This window comes from Oncorhynchus keta, chromosome 12 (genome assembly GCF_023373465.1).
Source record: "Oncorhynchus keta strain PuntledgeMale-10-30-2019 chromosome 12, Oket_V2, whole genome shotgun sequence".
NCBI classification, from domain to species: domain Eukaryota; kingdom Metazoa; phylum Chordata; class Actinopteri; order Salmoniformes; family Salmonidae; genus Oncorhynchus; species Oncorhynchus keta.
In genome coordinates this window covers 16,543,847-16,567,513 of record NC_068432.1, presented here as the reverse complement: position 1 = coordinate 16,567,513, position 23,667 = coordinate 16,543,847, and the positions used below count along the sequence as shown (strand labels likewise).

At 41.8% G+C, this 23,667-nt stretch overlaps 1 protein-coding gene across 2 annotated transcripts in view; it reads right to left on the bottom strand.

The window, feature by feature from the left end:
• Positions 1–23,667, bottom strand: part of igsf9bb (immunoglobulin superfamily, member 9Bb) — a 197,757-nt gene that overhangs the window by 52,715 nt on the left and 121,375 nt on the right. For both annotated transcript variants that reach the window (XM_052457764.1, XM_052457765.1), the window contains exons 6-11: positions 18,522–18,663; positions 12,570–12,715; positions 2,919–3,061; positions 1,693–1,833; positions 1,418–1,537; positions 349–499 (exon numbers count right to left, since the gene is read on the bottom strand). In XM_052457764.1, coding sequence (XP_052313724.1) covers positions 349–499; positions 1,418–1,537; positions 1,693–1,833; positions 2,919–3,061; positions 12,570–12,715; positions 18,522–18,663 — 843 coding nt within the window. The remainder of the gene's footprint in view (positions 1–348; positions 500–1,417; positions 1,538–1,692; positions 1,834–2,918; positions 3,062–12,569; positions 12,716–18,521; positions 18,664–23,667) is intronic.

Genomic DNA, 23,667 nt, shown 5'->3' with positions numbered 1-23,667 from the left:
TGACGCTGCTCTGCACAGCCCCGCCTCTCTTCACTATCCTTAGATCACACAAGGGTCCTATTCATTAAGGTATGCAATGGAAAACATTTTAAAACATTTTGCAACAGATCATGAAAATTCACATTTCTGATTGGACAAGACCAGACTGTCCCTCTCTCTTTCAGTCGGCTTTCCTCCGTTTGTCGCATAATAAATATAACCCAGTACTACTCAGCTTCCTATTACTTGTATTTGATTACGTGTTCCTTTGCGTGTGTGTATGTACCTGTTCCTGTGTGTGTTCGATGTGTGTGTGCATGAGTGTTTATGCCTCTTCCTGTGTAATGTGTATGGCGGAGTAGCTTGTACCAAAAACTTGGAGGTGTGTGCTGGCAGTGATGCTCGCGGCAACGTTGGTGGCGACACACTCCCACTCCCCGTGGTCTTCTTTGCCCAGGGACTTGAACTGTAAGCTGCCAGTGGGAAGGACGTTGTGCTTGCTTTTACTGGGCTTCCCTACCTTAAAAAGAGAGAGGGGAAGAGAGAGGAGTTACATCTCACAGAACAGCACATACCGTATTCTGGCAAGGAAGGTAATTATCACCCACCCACACAGCCTCCAGACAGACAGTAGATTAGTAGATAGACAGAGACAGACAGAGACAGAGACAGAGACCGAGAACAGGACAGATAGACAAACTGGTAGACAAAAAGAAGGCAGACAGACAGAGACAGGTAGACAACAAGGAAGATAGACAAAAAGGAAGGCAGACAGACAGACACACACAGACAGGTAGACGGACAGACAGGAAAAACAGAAAGACCAACACTAAAACTTGTGCTTCCTCAGTCACTGTGGCTGTTGGAAGAGACTGTCCTTCCTCCGCTACTCACATATCAAAACATTTCAGCATCGGCATCGGTAAAGGGAGACAAACAACTGCAAATCACATTGTTTTCATTGGGAGAGATTAAGAAGCTCCATAATCAAGAGACAATTGAAGGCTAACGCTAATGTGTTTGCCTTGATTGTTTCAACTGATATCGCCACCATTAAAATGCAATTAAAACATTGTGATTTCTTGGAGCCAGTTTGATTGCAACCTCATCTCATTCCTTGTGGCAAAGATGGAAAAGATGACTCCAATATCAACAATCACCATCGAACCACATTTGGCGGTGCCTGGTTTAGAAATTAAATGGTAGTAATAACCACCCGTTATCACTTAACATTACATCATTTGGGGATTTACTAGCAGCGAGTAGCTTGTTCAAATAGACTGTGTGAGTGTACAGCAACGTTCGACTTGATACCCATAACTTTAGAGTGAAAGGATGGAGAAGAGGAGCCGTAGCTCTGTCCTATTATAAAGTAAAGACTGTCAGACCCAGGCCACAGCATGAGTCTTTTGGATGGTGGGAGGGTTGCTTCACTTACCTTCCGCCATGTGATATTGGGATAGGGAAATTCTCTCTCAGCCGCACAGGGGATGACCAGCTCTCTCCCAGCCTCCTGCCTGTATTCCCCTCCGGGAACAATCGAGAACTTAGGGGGATCCTGCCCAGAGAGAGTGTTCCCCAATGGGGGTGAGATTAGAGTAACAGACCGAGATGGGTGTAGCCGTTAGGCTAACTCGAAGCATAGAAAATGCATAATGATTGATATACTAGCTAGCACGCTACGCTAATTACTGTTAGTATCAGCCTGCATACCTTTAGCACCAGAGGAGTGGGAGCGGACCATCCCTCAGAGCCCAGGGCATTGTAAGGCATGCAGGTGTAGGTGCCCAGAGAGTCCTCCGTCACCTCGGCCACGCGGATGCTCCCGTCCTCCATTTGGCTCCAACCAGGGTACTGAGGGAACAAAGAGGGGCTAACGCTATGACATTGCAATGTTTGTATGGCTGGGCTCACCAGTGGCACAGCACTATCCCGTCATAGAGCAGAGGAGACTGGCTTCAAGGAAGTGAGAGGTGCGATCAGTCCCCAAATGTTCTCACTAGTTAAAAGTTCTGAATCAAAAGGGACTGAAAGCAAGGGCAAAAAGTAGGGGAAGGAAACAGAAAGAACAGCTAGATTTTGTCTGGGATATACACAACAATTGATCCACCCCTAGAAGCCTTAAACTAGGAAACTTAACCACTAGGACGTCCTCTTTAATGCACATGTGAAGAGCTTAGTTCATCACCTTTGTCGCAGTTCCAAGCCTGAGGAGATTTCACAGTCTGTCATCCAAATTCAGGTAGAAGTTGCCCTTCTAGGCACAGATCTACGATCAGCCTACCCCTTAGCCCTAAACTTAACCATTAGGGGGGAAAAACACAAAACTGACTTTAGATCAATGTCTAGACGGGGCAACTTCACCCTACTCCACTAAGAATTCAGTTCTGGGGGAAGATGTATAAGAAAATATACTAAGACTAGTAAAGTCTCCACCCCCCTAAACGGAAGTTTTGGGCAAGTCTATGGGCTAAATGTCCCCTCTTCCGAAATTCAAAAGATGCAAAATCGTGATTTGTCCAAATGATCATTGACGAAAAATCTGAGCGCAGAACAAAGTACCTCGTTACACGTCGCATCCCACAATCTGTTGACAGACGCTACGATACCATCTTATGTTACGTGCGTCTGTCCATGAGAGTTTGGATTCAGTGATGTCAAACGGGTTTTAGTGATGTCAAACGTTCTGAACATTGCCGATAGAAATAGAACAAATAGAGCTGATACCATTCCCTATTCCTACCTAACAGACAATCATATCGGTTTTACACAATACATTTATCTCTGAACATTATGGGTCATATTCATTAGGCATAAGAAAAGGGACTTAAACCGGGAGGGGCTTCCTGAGCATGTCCAATAACAAAATGCACATTTTCGTTTTCCATTGAAAAACATTTAGCTACAGTGTGTTCTAATGAATATAACCCTTGATTCACCTTCTCTATCCGGAGGGGGTTGCCATCTTTTGTCCACTTGACCAGCGTGACAGGCGGGTTGGCGTCTACAGGGCAACGGATGAAGCCTGGCAGGCCAATGGCCACATAGATGGCAGGTGGCATGTCTTTGACACGGGCAGGGTCTGGGGCGAGAGAGAGAAATACAGTTAATTAGTATTGTATTTATTTCTGTATTTATTGGACAAAGGACAGATGGTGGGAAAGGTAGAGAGTTTGACGCAAAGGCAGTGGGGTGGATTCGAAACCAAACCAACATGGGCAAATATACACTGAGAGTACAACACATTAGGAAAACCTTCCTAATATTGAGCTGCACCCGCTTTTGCCCTCAGAACAGCCTCAATTCGTCAGGGCATGGACTCTACAAGGTGTCCAAAGCAATTCCACAGGGATGATGGCCCATGTTGTGTCAAGTTGGCTGGATATCCTTTGGGTGGTGGACCATTCTTATTACACACAGGAAACGGTTGAGTGTGGAAAACCCAGCAGCATTGCAGTTCTTGACACAAACCGGTGCACCTGGCACCTACTACCAAACCCTGTTCAAAGACACTTAAATCTTTTGTCTTGCCCATTGCCCACCCTCTGTATGCCACACACACAATCCATGTCTCAATTGTCTCAAGGCTTAAAAATCTTTCTGTAACGTGTCTCCTCCCCTTCATCTACACTGATTGAAGTGGATTTAACAGGTGACATCAATAAGGGATCATAGCTTTCACCTGGATTCATCTGGTCTATTATGGAAAAAGTTTTGTACAAGGTGTAGACAGGCCACGAGATAAATATCTTTATGGTGGAGTAACATTGGTAGGGATTACGGGACCAGTACTGCAGCAGGAGACAGGGGAAATAACAGGTTTTATGAGCACGGGCTATCATTACATGATAAACTGTGCTTCGGTAGCAGCTGGTCTGAGAGCAGTAGCTGTGGAGGTTATGTGTGTGTTTGGAGTGGATGGGTAAACACTGACAAGTAAACAGAGAAATATGTTTTGAGTTTGTCAATTCATTTTCCAAGGAAGGAGAATCCTAGACAAATATATAGAATGGCATTGTGTGGATTAAAATGAGTATAGAGCAGGATGACCTCTTCAGTATTCAGACAGAGGCGTCCGCGGCTGAGTGGAGTCACGGCTGATATAACTTTATCTGGCAGCACGGATAGACGAGAGGAAAGACACTAAAGTCAATGCCCTAGCCAATAACTTTGAACAAGCTCGGAAGCATTAGAATAGTAGGGCTGCTTAGCGAAGTAAGGTCAAAGTAGGTTGTTTCAAAGAGGTGTTTGCACGATGTCTTGCCAACCCGAAGAAAACTGTGCTGGCTTGCATATTTTTTTGCCACATATTTTCACAAATTGGTGGATGTGTAAGCAGGTCAGCTCAGTCCAACTTGATTTGGCTCAGTAGTGTATTCTGTGAGAGTGTCCATGGTATCTTGTTCAGTGTCACTATGTGGTAGAGATGACAGATTTGCCACTGGACCTTACATTACACCAAAATGAATGGCACAAACCAACAAACTTGTCTGCACTCCCCATTCATTTCCTCTGTGTTGTCTAACCTTTTAAGCAGACAGGTCTCAGTGTGTCATGTCTGATGTGAATAATAAAGGACAGATTCAGACTTTGTTATCTAGTCAGAGCCAGGTGATAATGGCTGCAGGAGGCCGGTGCTGCTTGGAAAGGAGCGGTTTGGAAAAAAATCCCTCTCAACATCTTAATCTTTGGCAAAGTGCCACAGTCTATTTATAGAAGGGGAGAGAGGAGGTGGGGTAGTGCCAGGCTCACTATAGCTCGCATACACACTTTCTCTAACATGCACATATCAACACATCTTTATTTTATGTCTGGTCTCGCTTTACCCCATGTACCAAAGCTGATTATTATGTGTAATTCACCAGTGAAAGGGAAGAAGAGAAGGGGACTGAAATTGAAACAGGAAAAGTTGTACTGCAATCAGTGGACTAGTGGGGCCGCTATCGCCCATGCTGCCTATCCCACCGACCGTCTGTAGCTGACGTCACTGCAGAGGAAAGGGTTTCCACAGAGAATGATGTCACCTCTCCCCCTCCTCCCTCTTTTGCGCTCCCTTTCCCTCACTCTTGCAGCGCCTGTCACACACGCACACAGTACAGAAACAACCGGTCACGGTCGCGCTGATCTAATTTTGTGTGAGTGTGTGGTGGCATATAAGGGTTGTGTGTGGATGCTCTCCTGGGGCAGGTATGGAAGCATGGTAGCCTGCAGCCCAACCAACCCAGAGAGGGCACAGTGATGGGGGGATACACCTGAGAGAGATGGAAGAAGAGAAAGGAAGAGGGAGGGGGATGAGTGAGAACAGGCACAATGGAAGGAGAGAGAGAGATAAAGAGATGGAGTTGACAATTTGGCTTCTTAAAGGCATAAGATGATGAGATGATAGGAATAAATACGGAGAGAGGAGGAAGAGACAGAGAGTGAAAGAGTGTCCGGGTAACTCAGACAATGCAGTGCCTATGCAGTATACAGTGCATTCGGAAAATATTCAGACACCTTGACTTTTTCCACATGTTGTTAGGTTACAGCCTTATTCTAAAATGGATGAAATAGTTTTTTTCCCCTCATCAATCTACACACAATACCCCATAATGACAAAGCAAAAACAGGTTTTTGTGGAAATATCACATTTACATATGTATTCAGACGATGTGTATTCAGATTACAACCTCAAGCCTTCATGGGTATGACTTCACGAGCTTGGCACACCTGTATTTGGGGAGTTTTTCCCATTTGTCTCTGCAGATCCTCTCAAGCTCTCAGGTTGGATGTGGAGCATCGCTGCACAGCTGTTTGCAGGTGTCTTCAGACATGTTCGATCGGGTTCAAGTCCGAGCTCTGGCTGGGCCACTCAAGGACATTCAGAGACTTGTCCCGAAGCCACTCCTGTGTTGTCTTGGCTTTGTGCTTAGGGTCGTTGTCCTGTTGGCAGGTGAACCTTCACCCAAGTCTGAGGTCCTGAGCGCTCTGGAACAGGTTTTCATAGAGCATCTTTGTGCACGTTGCTCCGTTCATCTTTCCCTCAATCCTGACTTGTCTCCCTGCTGCGGAAAAACACCCCACAGCATGATTCTCCCACAATCATGCTTCACCGTATGGATGGTGCCAGGTTTCCTCCAGACATGGCGCTTGGCATTCAGGCCAAAGAGCTCAATCTTGGTTTCAACAGACCAGAGAATTTAGTTTTTCATGGTCTGGGAGTCCTTTTGGCAAACTCCAAGCAGCATGTCATGTGCCTTTTACTGAGGAGTGGCCCTAAGGTTCTTCTCCCCCGATTTATCAGTTTGGCCGGGCGACCAACTCCGAGAAGAGTGGTTCCAAACTTCTTCCATTCAAGAATGATGCAGGTCACTGTGTTCTTGAGGACCTTTGATGCGGCAAACATTTTTGGGACCCTTCCCCAGATCTGTGCCTCGACAGTCTTTTCTCTGAGCTCTACGGACAAATCCTTCGACCTCATGGATTGGTTTTTGCTCTGACATGCACTGTCAACTGTGGGACCTTATATAGACAGGTGTGTGCCTTTCCAAATCATTTCCAATCAATTGAACTTACCACAGGTGGACTCCAATCAAGTTGTAGAAACATCTCAAGGATGGTCAATGGAAACAGGATGCACCTGAGCTCAATTTCGAGTCTCATAGCAAAGGGTCTGAGAATACAATTTCTGTTTTTTATTTGTAATACATTTGCAAAAATGTATAAAAACCTGTTTTTGCTTTGTCATTATGGGGTATTGTGTCTAGATTGATGAGGGAAAAAATGTATTTAATACATTTTAGAGTAAAGCTGAAATACTAAATACTTTCTGAATGCACTGAAGTGTACTACTGTCTATCAATGATTCCCAAAAAAGTTTATTGAGCTTGAGGAATTTTGACAAAAACAATGTATATTTGTAGCCATAAGAGTTGTGCAAAGTTGGTAGAATCTTGTTAAAAAAAAATGCACAGCTGTAATGGCTGTCAAAGGTACTTCCACCAAAAATGTACTCTGGGGTGTGAAGATGTATGCAATCTAGACATTGTTTTTTTAAAAATGGTTTAATTCCTTTTTAGATGTAATTTTAAGGCAGCAAAACGATAAACCTGAGAAAGGGGTGTGGCTGTACATCACCATGCCCCCAGAAACCAGAAAGTCACACTATACACCTACTATAATCACACTATACACCTACTATAATCACACTATACACCTACTATAAATCACACTATGCACCTACTATAATCACACTATGCACCTACTATAATCACACTATACACCTACTATAATCACACTATGCACCTACTATAATCACACTATGCACTTACTATAATCACACTATGCACCTACTATAATCACACTATGCACCTACTATAATCACACTATGCACCTATTATAATCACACTATACACCTACTATAATCACACTATGCACCTACTATAATCACACTATACACCTACTATAATCACACTATGCACCTACTATAATCACACTATGCACCTACTATAATCACACTATGCACCTACTATAATCACACTATACACCTACTATAATCACACTATACACCTACTATAATCACACTATGCACCTACTATAATCACACAATGCACCTACTATAATCACACTATACACCTACTACGCAGCCCTAATTGTCAATCGCTCAGCAGTCCGTTAGCTGTCAAAAGACCTCAGTGGCAGGCAGAAGATAAGAATATAATTCAAATTCTAAAAATAGAACAGCATTGGCTAGCTAGAAATGTCTCTGCCTCTCTGCATTCTGGCTCGGGCAGTGACTTGCTTTGGGAAATCGGTCGCTACTTGGGAGAAAAAAGCTCCCTCTCTCTCCGTAGCCTGTGTCAAAAAAGTGTCTGGTCTCTGAAAGCGATGATGTAATGCTCGCTACCCTCCCTCCTGACTGGTGCTGCCTGCCCCTCCTGCCCTTCCTCAGGCGCATGAGAAAATAAATATCCAATTTGGAGCCGTAGATGAGGAGAGAGTGGGGGAATGCAAAATGTCTGTTGCCTTGGCTACCCAAACGAGTCATCACTACCCGCAGACGCAGGGCCACATTTCTCGCCAGTGGATGGATATTACTGGTGCTCAACGCTCATCCCTGCCTCCATTCATTTGGAATACAATATGGCTGATTTACCTCAGGGGAACGACGAGGCTGGCGTACTTGAAAGTCACGACTCATAAATGAAAGGCGGGCTGTGAATAATATTGATTAATCAATGCCAGTGTGACCGAAAACTAAATAGAGCGTATCATGCATGGAGAATATTGCTGAATGTGAAAGTGACTCGAGTGACCTGGAAGAAGAGTGACTTCAAGGTCACCGTTTCAATTCTAACCCGCACGATTCCCAGCATTGGTGTGCATGTGTTGGGGTTAAGAGACACAGAGTGTGTGTAGTGGTTGGATGGATCAGGGTTGGGGCTAATATGCCCGCTTGGCCGAGCTTGGGAGGTCTGGAATTGGCTTGGAGTCCAATGTAACCTCCAATCAATTACACAGTGCAGTGGATAGAGAGTGAGGGTTTCTATCTAACTTATTCTATACCATGGCCAGATATAGTGCCATATTTCCTGTATTCAGATTCAAAAGGCATTAGCTTACATCAAATGTACATACAGTAAGATGGAAAATTGTCTTTGGCTTGTTGAGAGCTTGGGACTGACTAGAAGGTTCTATCTACAAAAAGATGATTCTGAGATAATTGGACTTAAAGTTCCAAACCCTTAATGGCTTGAATGGTGTCAGCCAGCGGCATAACTTAAACTGTGAATAGTAGAGGGGGTTGAGCATTAGGTCAGTGTCTATGAGTTGCGCTCTTTGTAAAAGCAAAAAGCAGAGCAGAAAATGGCTGATGTACAGTTGAAGTCGGAAGTTTACATACACTTAGGTTGGAGTCATTAAAACTCATTCTTCAACCCCTCCACCAGTTTCTTGTTAACAGACTACAGTTTAGGCAAGTCGGTAAGGACATCCACTTTGTGCAGGACACAAGTCATTTTTACAACAATTGTTTACAGACTGATTATTTCACATATAATAATTGTATCACAATTCCAGTGGGTCAGCAGTTTACATACACTACGCTGAATGTGCCTTTAAACAGCTTGGAAAATTCCAGAAAATGATGTCATGGCTTTAGAAGCCTCTGATAGGCTAATTGACATCATTTGAGTCAATTGGAGATGTACCTGTAGATGTATTTCAAGGCCTACCTTCAAACTCAGTGCCTCTTTGCTTGACATCATGGGAAAATCAAAATAAATTGTATACCTCCACAAGTCTGGATCATCATTGGGAGCAATTTCCAAATGCCTGAAGGTACCAAGTTCATCTATACAAACAATAGTACGCAAGTATAAACACCATGGGACCACACAGCAGTCATACCTCTCAGGAAGGAGACGCATTCTGTCTCCTAGAGATGAACGTACTGTGGTGCGAAAAGTGCAAATCAATCCCAGAACAACAGCAAAGGACCTTGTGAAGATGCTGGAGGAAACAGGTACAAAAGTATCTATATCCACAGTAAGACGAGTCCTACATGGACATAATCTGAAAGGCCGCACATCAATGAAAAAACCACTGCTCTTAAACCTGCCATAAAAAAAGCCAGACTATGGTTTGCAACTGCACATGGGGACAAAGATCATACTTTTTGGAGAAATGTCCTCTGGTCTGTTGAAAAAAAATAGAACTGTTTGGTCATAATGACCATCGTTATGTTTGGAGGAAAAAGGGGGAGTCTTGCAAGCCGAAGTACACCATCCCAACCATGAAGCCAGGGGGTGGCAGCATCATGTTGTGGGGGTGCTTTGCTGCAGGAGGGACTGGTGCACTTCACAAAATAGATGGCATCATGAGGGAGGAAAATTATGTGGATATATTGAAGCAACATCTCAAGACATCAGTCGGGAAGTTAAAGCTTGGTCGCAAATGGGTCTTCTAAATGGACAATGACCCCAAGCATACTTCCAAAGTTGTAAAAAAAAGGCTTAAGGACAACAAAGTCAAGGTATTGGAGTGGCCATCACAAAGCCCTGACCTCAATCCCATAGTAAATTTGTGGGCAAAACTGAAAAAGCGTGTGCGAGCAAGGAGGCCTAACAAACCCGACTCAGTTACACCAGCTCTGTCAGAAGGAATGGGCCAAAATTCACCCAACTTATTGTGGGAAGGTTGTGGAAGGCTTCCCAAAACGTTTGACCCAAGTGAAACAATTTAAAGGCAATGCTACCAAATACTAATTGAGTGTATGTAAACTTGTGACCCACTGGGAATGTGATGAAAGAAATAAAAGCTGAAATAAATAAATAAATCATTCTCTCTACTATTATTTTGACATTTCACATTCTTAAAATAAAGTGGTGATCCTAACTGACCTAAGACAGGGACGTTTTTCTTGGATTAAATGTCAGGAATTGTGAAAACTGAGTTTAAATGTATTTGGCTAAGGTGTATGTAAACGTCCAACTTCAACTATATATCTGGTGGCTATGGAGAAAGATGGATAAAGTGATGACATGGCTTGGGAACACCTCTTGGATCCTGTAGTCTGATGGGGAAGACTGGGTGAAAGCATGAGGAAGCTTTTTTAAAGCATTCATTTTTGCCAACCTCAACAGAAAAGTATCCTGAAGACATAGTCAGGCTAACACAGAGTGGGAATTGTCATGTTTTCAAACTTTGGGTTGTCATGCATATATAATTATGCATAGCTTATCACATTGTTAATACTGTTATGTTTTGTGTCTTTTTGTTGCTCTCCAAGTCTTATGCTATCACTCTCTTAGGAACCAGAAGGAGAATGTGGAGAAACAAAAAAGTGTTCCATCTGACATGGAACAAGACAGCAGATTCATCTGGAATGGCATTTTGTTATGTGATGAGAGATGGAAATAAAAGTGTGTATGATGTGATGATAGTACAGAGGCCATAAGTCTCTGAGTTTGTAAACCTCACGTTGAATGTTTGTCATCATTTTTTGTTCATTTATAACCATTTGATAGTTTTTTTAATTCATGTTTTATTATCCTCGTTTGTCCATTTAGAAGTCATTTCCAAGTTCATATAAATTGAACATTAGGACGCTATTGTTCAAGAGGAGGGACTGTCGGATTCAGGCTAAACTTTGAACATTGAGATATTAAATACATGATAGATCAAAAGCATAGAATATAAGGAGTGAAAAAGACTGGGTTTTATGTCAGAAGTTAATGGTTTTCTGTGGAAAGACAGATGGCTTTGGAATGTGTTGGGTGGAGATCTAGGAAACTAACAATGCCACTGAGGGAGACTGGGTAATGTATAACGTTTATATTGTCAGGATATGTTATTGTTAGCCATTAGGGATCCTCTGGGAGGAGAGGAAACAGTCTTGTATCAATAACCATGACAGCCTTGAGTTGGGGAGGAGTGAGCACTTTGGGGTAGAAGTCAGGTTAGATGAAGTGAGGAAGAACAGGTATCACTTAGGTTCTGTCTAGCAACAGAGATGCATTGGATGTTCAGTTGTGGAGGAGGAGACTCAGCCTAGGAGAAAGGGTTAAATATCAGTGCTTGTGTGAATATTTTGTGTTGTCTGAATTACAGCTGTAACGACCCTTTGGGAAGAATTAAACTTGGTTAAGCTTCTCTAGTGTCTGTGAGTTATTTACTCTGAGAAATGAGAACCTAACAGGGCTCTGCTGCAGGGTGGTGGACCCCTAAGGACAGGACGGGGCAGCTTTATTGTGTGCAAGTAAAAAGTGCTCTACAGTACTATTAGTCCTATGATATTAATTATAAGAAGGATTTGCTGTTTCTGTTTGTTAATGTATATTTGAGGTGTATGTGTTTTTTCTTTTGTTTTGTGTTTCCAAACCTTTCCCTTGTGAATGAAAAAAAAACTTAAATATGTGAACTGGGAAGGAAATTGTGTCCGGAAAGAGTTGAGTTATTGACTAGACTGCTGGGGGTCGGACATGCAGGCGGCTCGAGCTGGATGGTCGGTCAGGCTGAAATTTGATATAGAGGACGTCTTAATCAACAATCAAAAGTCTTTGTTTTTTCAAGAGTTGTTATTTTGTTAGGCTATTGGTTAAAGGTGCAACAATATTTATTATTGAATTACCTTTGATCTACTTCAGTCTTATTAATCACTTAAACATATTTAATAATGATCTCTTACCTAGCTTGATGACTTTGGGCATTTTTGCTTACTTTTTGTTCTAAATTCGAGACGGCATATTGGATTGTGTAAAAATGCAGGAAACTTTTATATTTTATAATCCCAAGCTCTCTTTGCGGCTCATTAGGGTGGGTAGGTAAAGTATAACACTCATTAAGTAGATTAGGTAGAGAACAGCATCAGCAGGACTGAGTGTACTCAGTTGCAGTGGGACCGCTCGACAGCACAGCTGCAGGTTCAAGTTGCTCTTATAGGTACAGATCTAGGATCAGCCAATGTCCTTTGTATGGCTGATGAGCAGAATTAGGTATGTTCGTTAGGATGGATCTTGCTGTAGTGTACACCCAGTAGCTCTGTGTGTTCTAATGAACACAAGTACATAAGGGGTAGGGGTTGACTGTAGAGGATAGGGCCAGACACTCACATTGCACTGTGACCTGGGCCCAGGCGGACGGGGGCTGGCCCAGGCTGTTGCTGGGGCTACAGGTGAATCTCCCAGCATCTTCTGGCTTCACACCGCTGATGATGAGTGAGCCGTCCACCAGAATACTGACTCTGTCCCTCAGTCCACTGCAGAGAAGGGATGGAAGAGCATCAATATAGAGCCTATAACCACTTCCACAAGTACAATTGTCACTTTATTATGCATTAACGTCAACTAGGTGAGACTAGGTGAAAATTCCATTTAAGTGGAAGTTAAGATATGCCCAAATAGCTAGGTTTCCATCCAATTGGCGACCTGACTATTCTAAAATATGCATAAAAACAATATGCACATTTTCCTACCAGAGGTGTGTTTCCATCAAACTGACTTGTTACGGATAAAAAGGTGATGACTGGTGCACATAAACACTGTTGCGCTTAATTCCCACTTAATTCCCACTTAATTCCCACTTAATTCCCACTTAATTCCCACTTAATTCCCACTTAATTCCCATGTACTGAATATAAAAAACAGAAGAACAATGTGTTCGTATTGCATTTTCAACTCTACTGATGGATCTGTCATAAAAACGGTTTCTCTCTAGACAACAGTTCGCTGGTAAAGTGGACAGGGTAGGTAGGTTATTTGATGAGATATCAATAAGAGCAAGATCATTTGACCTGATAATTGGCAGCCAAGCACCAATCATCATGTCACCAGCGTTCAGGAAATGTGAATGATCATCATGCACTTAATCACAATTTGAAGTTCATCATAACTTATTTCATCTACCCATAAACTCAATGCTTTTCCAAGTCATGATGGTAGTCCTACAACGTAACATCGCGCTACTCCACGTTTACTTCGATATGATGGTAATTATATCAGTATTTGCACATAAAGGCGTTTCTACCAAAATTGTCGCATAATAATCCATTTCAAAGACAAAATAATTATCCACCCTTGCGTATTTTGTTTTGTCGATCATTTTTTTACCAATAATTCCTGGTTTCCATCAGGACTGTCGTGAATCTTTTCAAGCGGCAGCCATCTGGTAATTCATTAGCATGAAATGGTTGGATGGAAACCTGGCTAATGACTAAGACAGACGTGTGACTATGAAAAATAACACAGAATAGTGAGGCTGAAATTATGTGGCTTCACAATGCTTCTTCAGGACAGTGCCCAAGTGGCATAGAGTGTTGAATAATTTTCAAATATCATTAGCATTACTATTTTCTCAACTTCCCTGTCCTACAATAACAGATAAACCGTCTCCTTATAGCCAAATGAGGGCTCTTCCATTGTCTCTCCTTGCTCCCCATCTCCCTTCCACTTAGGAAGTTCCTTCTCTGGGCGGGTTGAAAAAGCCCATAAGATCCTATTTTGTTCTATAGAGTGTACAGGCCACGCATGAGTGGACGTAGGATGGCTGGGGGCTCAGTGGGTGGCCCATAATCACAGCTAGTGGAGCGTGGAATGACACAAGCACTGTGTCACTAGATATTCCTGTCTCTAGGGACAAGAGGTGGTGGTGGTTAGGGGGGTCTTCTATCAAGTTTCAAGTGTTACTAGCCATATCATATGTACAGGATACACGTGGTATAAACTGTCCAACTAAATGCTTACTTGCAGGTTCCTTCTCGACAATGCAACAACAATGAGAAATGATAAAAGATAAGAATACGAAAACATAAAATAAATAGAATTGAATAAACATTTTAGCATCAGTAGAATACAGGAAGGCACAATATATATTCCAATATTTACACATGTATCAGGGAAGGTGAGATTGGGGGGGGGGGGGCATGTGTTTACATTGTGCAGTATTAGCAATAGCAAATAAGAGTCTGGTAGCAGCAGTTGTGATGCGTGTTTGGCATAAACGTACAGTTCCTTCAGAAAGGATTCATAACCATTGACGTAGTCCACATTTTGTTGTGTTACAGCCTGAACTCAAAATGGATTACAAAGAAATCTCAATTATCTACACACAATATCCCATAATGAAAGTGAAAACATGTTTTTAGACACTTTTGCAAATCACACCCGATTCAATACATGTTATAATCATTGTTGGCAGCGATTACAGCTGTGAGTTTTTCTGGGTAAGACTCTAAGAGCTTTGCACACCTGGATTTGTTTTACATTTTCAAGCTCTGTCAAGATGGTTGTTAATCATTGCTAGACAGCCATTTTCAAGTCTTGCCATAGATTTTCAAGCCGATTTTATTTCAAAACTGGAACCACTCAGGAACATTCAATGTCCTATTGGTTAGCAACTCCAGTGTATATTTGTGTTTTAGGTTATTGTCCTGCTGAAAGGTGAATTCATCATTCCCAGTGTCTGATGGAAAGCAGACAACCAGGTTTTTCTCTAGGACTTTGCCTGTGCTTAGCGCCATTATGTAAAAAAAAATCCTTGAATCCAAGCATACCAATAACATGATACAGCCACCACTATGCTTGGAAATATGGATAGTGTGTTGTATTGAATTTGCCCCAAACATAACACTTTGTATTTAGGATATAAAGTGAATTGCTTTGCCACATTTTTCTCAGTATTTCTTGTTTTGGATTCATGTTCATGTTTTGGAATATTTATTATTCTGTACCGGCTTCCTTCTTTTCATTCTGTCATTTAGGTTAGTATTGTGGAGTAACTACAATGTTGTTGTTCCATCCTCCGTTTTCTCCTATCACAGCCATTAAACTCTGTAACTTTTTTAATTCACCATTGGCCTCATGGTGAAATCGCTGAGCGGTTTCTTTCCTTTCCGGCAACTGAGTTAGGAAGGATGCCTGTATCTTTGTAGTGACTGGGTGTATTGATACACAATCCAAAGTGTAATTAATAACTTCTCCATGCTCAAAGGGATATTCAATGTCTGCTTCTTTTTTTACCCATCTAGCAATAGGTGCTCTTCTTTGCGAGGCATTGGAAAACCTCCCGGGACTTTGTGGTTGAATCTGTGTTTGACATTCACTGCTCGACTGAGGGACCTTACAGACAATTATATTTGTGGGGTCCAGAGATGAGATGTCATTAAAAAATCATGTTAAACACTATTATTGCATGCTAGTTATTATAGGACATGTTAAGCAAATGTTTATTCCTGAACTTATTTAGGCTTGCAATAACAAAGGGTTTGAATTATTATTGAGTCAAGACATTTCAGCTTTTCATTAATTTGTAAAAATGTCTAAAAACAATATTATGGGGTATTGTGTGTAAGCCAACTCTAAAATGTAGAACAAGTCAAGGGGTGTGAATACTTTCTGAAGGCACTGTGTATGTGTGTGTGTGAGTACGTAGAGCCAGTATGTTGTTCTACCTTTTTCTATCTCTATCTTTATCTGCTCACTGTATTTCTGTCTACATTATGGTGACGCCGCCCAATCCTCTTCCACCTTCCCTGACTGACTCTCTTATTTTCTCTATCTTCCTTCTCTCGTGTCCCTCTACCTCCTTCCTAGAGCTGGACGATATAGACAGATAAATTGACCTATTCTTCAGGGATAACAATGAATCAGCGCTAAATTACATGAAATACCTTTTTTTTCCGCGAGGTGCTAGAGCTGAAAGTTACTTTACATTTTCGGGCAGGGCTCTAGACAATCTTTTTCCAGCGCCAAGTAAAACAACTGAGATGGTAGCCTACGATTCAAAAAGTAAGCTATTTCATCAAACATATCCAGGAAATGCTTGATTGATATTTTGGTAGGCAACCTGCCAAAATAGATGCAGAATGATCAGATTTATTTTTGGCTCTTCAGAGAACTTGCACACATCTTTGCCCATAATGGTCTATAGGTTATATTATTCAACCCCTGGGGAAGTGAGAACTCAAAACACTAAGCTATGTTGCTAACTCTAAATATGATAGTGTCGTTAGATAGCCATGTAGGCAAATTGATTAATCAGTAAATTTAGGCTAATGTCCTACAAAAACTTTCCAACACTAGGCCTAGGCTACTTGATATACTGTAGGCCTATTCACTGCAAATGGTGCGCTCCGCTCGGCTCAAAACCATACTAACCACAGACTACTCCGGTTGTAAAGTGGTGCATTGAACATGAGAAATACATGACATACTCACAGAAAGCTTTGACTCTCCTCTCTGCCACTAAAACAACAGTAGTTGTAGTATAGTATTTTTCACGCAATAGCATTTTGAGCAACGGTCATATGCTTGTGCTTCTCAGAATGCAGCTCTCCCTCCTCCACTTGCCCATTTGGAAGAGAGAGTGAGAGTCAGCAGCCCACAATCTACAGAAACATTGTATAGCAAAATCACAGAAAATGACAGAGGTAAGCAAAATGCTTTGATAAGAGGAAGGGAATGCTAGTGTCAGTCATTTTCGGTTTCTCGTCCCATCTCTACTCCTTCCCGACCTCCCTCCACTTCAGTCTAACTAGTTTCCCTCTGACATTCTCCCCCCATTCCCTACTTTGCTTACATAAGCTACACTGTGCATGTACCTCTTTACCTGCCTCTCTTTCAATATTTTTCAACACCTCTCTTATGCTACTGCATCATCACTTCATGTGAGGAGGAAGAAAAGCACAATAACGCGGGTAACCCGAGAACTCATAACACCTTCTCTGTGTAAGGGTCTCAAATGAGAGAACTTGAATGTGTTGCGCATTCCATATTTATTGTGTATGTGAGTTGGGGCAGGATTTTATTTCAGAGTACTTCAATGTCTCTCAAATGTCACTGCGTGCATGCACAAGTAGGACTTAGATGACCAAACACACTAATGTATACATGGACCCATGAATGTAAGCTAGTGTATTAGAGGATGTCCACATTGACATGACAACAACACATTTTGACATATCCTTATAGAGTTTTGAACTCAGTCCATGAATGGTTGCTGCTGTTCCTTGTTGTGCTAGCTATGGAACATGTTTAAAATAAACTGTCAACTACATTTTCTTTGTCTGAAGCACTTTGTGATAGACAATGAAGATGTCATGGCCTGTAGCAGGAGATGTGCCTATCCTAGAAGACCTTTTTAGTGGAACACACACACACACTGGAAGAACTTGTCCCGATTTATGTTTTTAAATCATTGATGAAGGATTTTGAGGCTGATTCCCTGACCTGTGAATGTTTTCAATTAGCTGTTTTATGATTTTGTTATGCTCTTGTGAATTCTGTCGTTTTTTACTAGATTACCTGTAGTTTTTCATGTTGTCTGTCTGTAATTGTGTAAAGACTAGGTGCTGCCTATCTTGGCCAGGACGCTCTTGTAAAAGAGACTTCAAATACCAATGAGCCCTTCCTGGTTAAACAAAGGTAAAACATGTAAAAACACACACATCACGTGAATATGGTCAGACAGTGATGGGCCCAATCAGATTACAGGCTGACCCTGTGCCCTGAGGTTCACGCATGCACGCTAAACGCATGGATGCACGCTAAACGCATGGATGCACGCTAAACGCATGGATGGATGCACGCTAAACGCATGCATGGATGCACGCTAAACGCATGCATGGATGCACGCTAAACGCATGCATGGATGCTAAACGCATGGATGCACGCTAAACGCATGCATGGATGCTAAGCGCATGCATGGATGCTAAACGCATGCATGGATGCACGCTAAACGCATGCATGGATGCACGCATGAACACAAGCACACAAACACATTATATCCCTGACATAATCTCCTCAATATATTCTACATTAGACAAAATACCCCAAAATAGTCCACATTACAAACAATTATGAAAGTGGCGGGATGGTACAGAATATATTATGATAACACATTTCATAGCAACAATGCATCATAAAACTCAGACTATGTATAGCAGGGGTCTCAAACTACAGCCACGCGAGCCAAATGCTGCCTGGGAGCTTATTCAATGTGGCCAGCGTGGTAGTGTGTGGGGTGGGGGATGGGGGATGGAACAGTAATGAACCCGATCATAACTTTACTTCTTGAAGAAGACATTGTCATCCTCCCAGAACCAGGTGTATGTGAGGTTCCCGGGGTAGGCCTCAGCTAGGCAGTCCAGCTTGGCGTCTTGGGATATGTTCACCGTCAGGTTCTGGGGAGGAGACACAATGAACGGTGGCCCTGGGAGAACAGAAAGCACAAAAAAAGGGCAATTACTTACATTCACTTTATTTGCATGTACTCAAACACATTGACTTGATTTGATTTTAATAGAAGATACGAGAAAAGAATTGACAGAATATAAGTAGACTACATCGGAAGTACATGCAAAAGTGTGAGGTGGAAAAGACAAAGCAGGCTTGAATGAAAACCTCACCTGATTGGTAGGTAAATTCACTTTCAAATTTAAATTATAAACACATTTTCAAAGTTTTCCAATTAACATAATGGCCAATTTCTTATTCAGCATATATAAGGTGACATGCTAGCTAGTGTTGTCAAGATAGCAGAATTTCGACTTCAATACCGATACCAGGTTTAGTATCATGATACCATCACGATACTTGATACCAAAGCAAGACCACGGCAAAAGTAAACACAACGTATTAGCTAAAGTCACAGAATGGCACTTGATTCAGGCAGATAAACTAAGCTACTGCTCTGTTCAATCGTTGGGCATCTTTTGAATTCAATATCATCCATTTGTCAGAGACAACCATGTATTTTTATTTATCCGTTATTTTACCAGGTAAGTTGACTGAGAACACGTTCTCATTTACAGCAACGACCGGGTGAATAGTTACAGGGGAGAGGAGGGGGATGAATGAGCCAATTGTAAACTGGGTATTATTAGTTGACCGTGATGCTTTGAGGGCCAGATTGGGAATTTAGTCAGGACACCAGTTTAACATCCCATCTGAAAGACGGCACCCTACAAAGGGCAGTGTCCTGGGGCATTGGGATATTTTTAGAACAGAGGAAAGAGTGCCTCCTACTGGCCCTCCAACACCACTTCCAGCAGCATCTGGTCTCCCATTATGGTACTGACAAGGACCAACCCTGCTTAGCTTCAGTAGCAAGACAGCAGTGGTATGCAGGGTGGTAATACATACATTATACAATCATACAATCAATAAGACTTTGTTTTATGAATATAACTACGTAACAACATAATGGTAATTTATTTGAATGGTAAATCTCTATTGATAAAGTGGGTTAATCAATATGTAGCCTTGGTCTATTCACAATACAGGTGAATACATATTCAATAGGAGTGTGTGCATCCATTGAGTTGAGGTTGTTTAGGCTGATTTCACGGGGCTACAGATTACAAAAAATATCTTTCCCTTCCATTTGGGACTTATTTTATTGTACTGATGAACAAAGAGAAGATAAGTAGCAATCTCTTACTTAATAGAAGTGTGCGCTGTCTCTTTAAGACCCAGACCCATGTCATTAACGAGGCACATGCATACACCGTCAGTTCGAGGGGGAATTAAGTGGTGACGATTTTGTGTATTGACGTTTAGCTGTTAGCTAGCAAGGAAAGTTAGCTTACAAAGCTGGAAGCTATCGGTGTCATTTTACATTGTAAAGTGTTCTAGCCTGTATGGACATTGTTTTGTAAAGAGTCATTAACAGTTTGAACCGTTGTACATGTCGTGTTGCATTATTCCAGTGTGTTAACATCTGTGCACCATGAGTGGGGAGCAAGCTCTAGCAATGAGTGAAGCAGGCACGAAGTATGCACGAATAAAGGGGCCATCGGTTGAGTAGATAGACATACTTGATCCTCAATCAGTATAAAACGTGAGACATATTGGACAGAAGTTCAGACAGTAACAAAAATCTTAGAAACAAACGGTTTTTCATGTACTATTATCGAAAAAGTACAGAAGCTTTGGTATACCGTGCAACACTAGCTAATGCTATCGCAATCTCTGTTAAACTGGGGCACGTTATGACATAAGATGACAACAGGGGGAGTGGGTCAGTGAGAGAGAGAGAGACAGAAAGAGGCTTTCCACAGATATCACAACTTCCGACCTGACCACGTCACATCATAATGGCACACAGGCTGTAGATGAGGAAGAATTACCCTGCCCGTGCAGGGGCCATGAGGAAAGTATACACATAGTGAACACACACACAATGGACGTGCACGCACAGTGAAGATAGACAGTGTACACACACAATGGTGATACACACAGATAGAGTCTCACACACCTCCACCACCACGCAAGGAGTTCATTAAGGCAGGTGTAGCATAGATCATTTTGACACACATGATTCAGCTAATTAAGGTCCTGAGGAGCAGCTGACCAACAGAATCAGGTTTTAGAGCAGTGCTAGAGCAAAAGCCTGTACACACAGTAGCGCTAAAGCAGTGTATGCACATCCAGACCTACAGTATCAAAACTAAACTAATGAAGAATACCTGCACACTAATGAATGCTCTCGCAGTTTTATTTTATTGTGAAACCACAATATCTATTACTTACCCACAGTATCTCTCCCGGTAGGGTTGACTGACCACCTGTCTTTATTTTCCTGTGAGGGAATTTGTCTGGTGTGCTTCAACAATAAAAAATAAAAAAATATTTCCCGAGAGGCTTCTAAACAGCTTCTACCCTCAAGCCTTAAGACTCCTGAACAGCTAATCAAATGCCCCCCCCCCCTTCTATGCTGCTGCTACTCTCTGTTATCATCTATGCAGTCACTTTAATAACTCTACCTACATGTACATATTACCTCGACACCGGTGCCCCCGCGCATCGACTGTACCGGTACCCATAGCCCTGCTATTGTTATTTACTGCTGCTTTTAATTATTTGTTATTCTTATCTCTTACTTTTTTGTTGGTATTTTCTTAAAACGGCATCGTTGGTTAAGGGCTTGTAAGTAAGCATTTTACTGTAAGATTCGGTGCATGTGACAAATACATTCTTGCTTCCTAGCCCGCCGAATATGGACCTTTTGTTGTTATGCCCGCTTGGCAGCTGGTATTTGTTGTCATTGTCCGTCAGCTACTTCTATCAAGAGGGCAAACTAGCTGCTAGGCTCTCCATACGGCTGGCTGGCAGTTGCAACCTTGGTCTCCATGGATACCAGCATAGTAGGGGTGCTGAGGGTTCTGCAGTACCTCCTGAAAATCGTAATTTAAAAAAATTATATAATAAAAATATATATTTTGGGAAATAATGAGTTTTTCCTAAAAGTAGTGCACTGGGCCTTTACTAGTCCTGTATTAGGGGACAAATATAGCCGTCTGTAGAGGGAGCAAACATTGCGGCCCCTCCAATTAGTTACATCATCCATTCGGATAGTCTCCATGCATTTCATCCTTGAAATATGAAAAAAAAACATTACAAAAACATGTAAATAGACAAAACAGATGAGACGGAAGCGACACCACCCATCACGATTACAGTGCCAGTCCAGAAGAAAAACATTGTTTTTTAAATGCACAAAGACGCAAAGTTTAAAAAAGTGCAAGTCTGGGTCTGTGTGGATTGCATAAGTGCAGATAAATGTATGCCTCAGTCTTCATTTCCTATTCTTTTCATGTCCCTCCAGTTCTTCTCCACAGCCTAATGTGCTTAACTGTTGCCTGCCAGCCCCTGCAATGAGAGGAGGAGACTGCCGCTTCACTGTTAGCCCAACAGGAACATTCTGGAACGCTTTTGTCTGTGAATCAGGCATGATAATGTGTCATAGAAACGTTCCGGGATCTTTGATGTCTGGGATAATAATAGGATAATGTTTCAGGGACATGACTAAGTATAGGGAGAGAGATGTGCTCTATGTCATTATGAGGAATAAATGGGGTACGTACCTACAGGTAAGGATGCATGTATGTTAACATGTGTAAGCGGTTGGGAAGTGGTTTAAGTGAGCTTTGGTGCAATAGTGGTGAGAAGGAAAGATGGGCCATCTTGCTCTTTTTCAGTCTATGACATTTCATCAGTCGTACCAGCTCATTTAAATCTGTCTGCACCAATGGTGGGAAATCCTCGTAAACACGTCATAACGTGCACACACAAACACACACGCATTTTAATAATTTAACAGATGCGCACACACAATTTTGACCTGATCGCATAACAGAAGCCACACAAGCACACCCACAGAGTCCATCCCTCTCCTTTAGCCAGCTTGGTGATATTGACTGGCAGTATGGTAGTTCTGATCCAGGGCCTGAGCCTCTAACAGTAGGAGAGTTCTTATCTGGAAACCCAGTGTGTGTGTGTCCGTGTGAGCGCGTGTGTAGCATTGGCACAGCTGGAAACATTGCCCTCTGCAGATTTACTTAGTTGATCTAGTGACGATCGGATTCAGTGGCTTACCAACAGGGACACTGAATTACCATAATCCTTACCCCCAGCGTCATCTGCCAATCAAAAGCCACCACTTTTTAAACATGCACCAACAGAGAAACCGACTAAGGTCCAAATGGAAACAATGGTTGTCAAAGCTAAGAACATTAACAACTTCATAGTTAAGAACACTATAACAATATGGAACAAAATTAAACATATTCTACAAGAACCAATATCACTCCCTAAAAACCATAGGGAAAAATCTTTGGATAGATTCACCGATAAATTGGTCACATGGAAAACTAAAGGCATGGAAACTGTAAATGACTTGGCAACAGGAAATAAATGTATTTCTATGACCAGTGGAAAAAGTATCCAATTGTCATACTTGAGTAAAAGTAAAGATAACTTAATAGAAAATGACTCAAGTAAAAGTGAAAGTACCCCAGTAAAATACTACTTGAGTAAAAGTCTAAAAGTGTTTGGTTTTAAATATACTTAAGTACCAAAAGTAAATGTAATTGCAAGTCAAAGTATAAGTATTTTTTAATTTACAGATATCCAGGGGCACACTCCAACACTCAGACATCCTTCACAAATGAAGCATTTGTGCTTAGTGAGTCCGCCAGATCAGAGGCTGTAGGTTTGACCAGGCATGTTCTCCTGATAAGTGTGTGATTTTCCATTCTCCTGTCCTGCTAAGCCTTCAAAACGTAACAAGTACTTTTGGGTGTTGTGAAAAAAAAAAGTTGTCAAAAATATGAATAGTACTGTAAAGTACAGATACCCCCCAAAACGACTTAAGTAGTACTTTAATGTATTTTTTACTGAATCACTTTACACCACTGTCCATTACATAATTAAA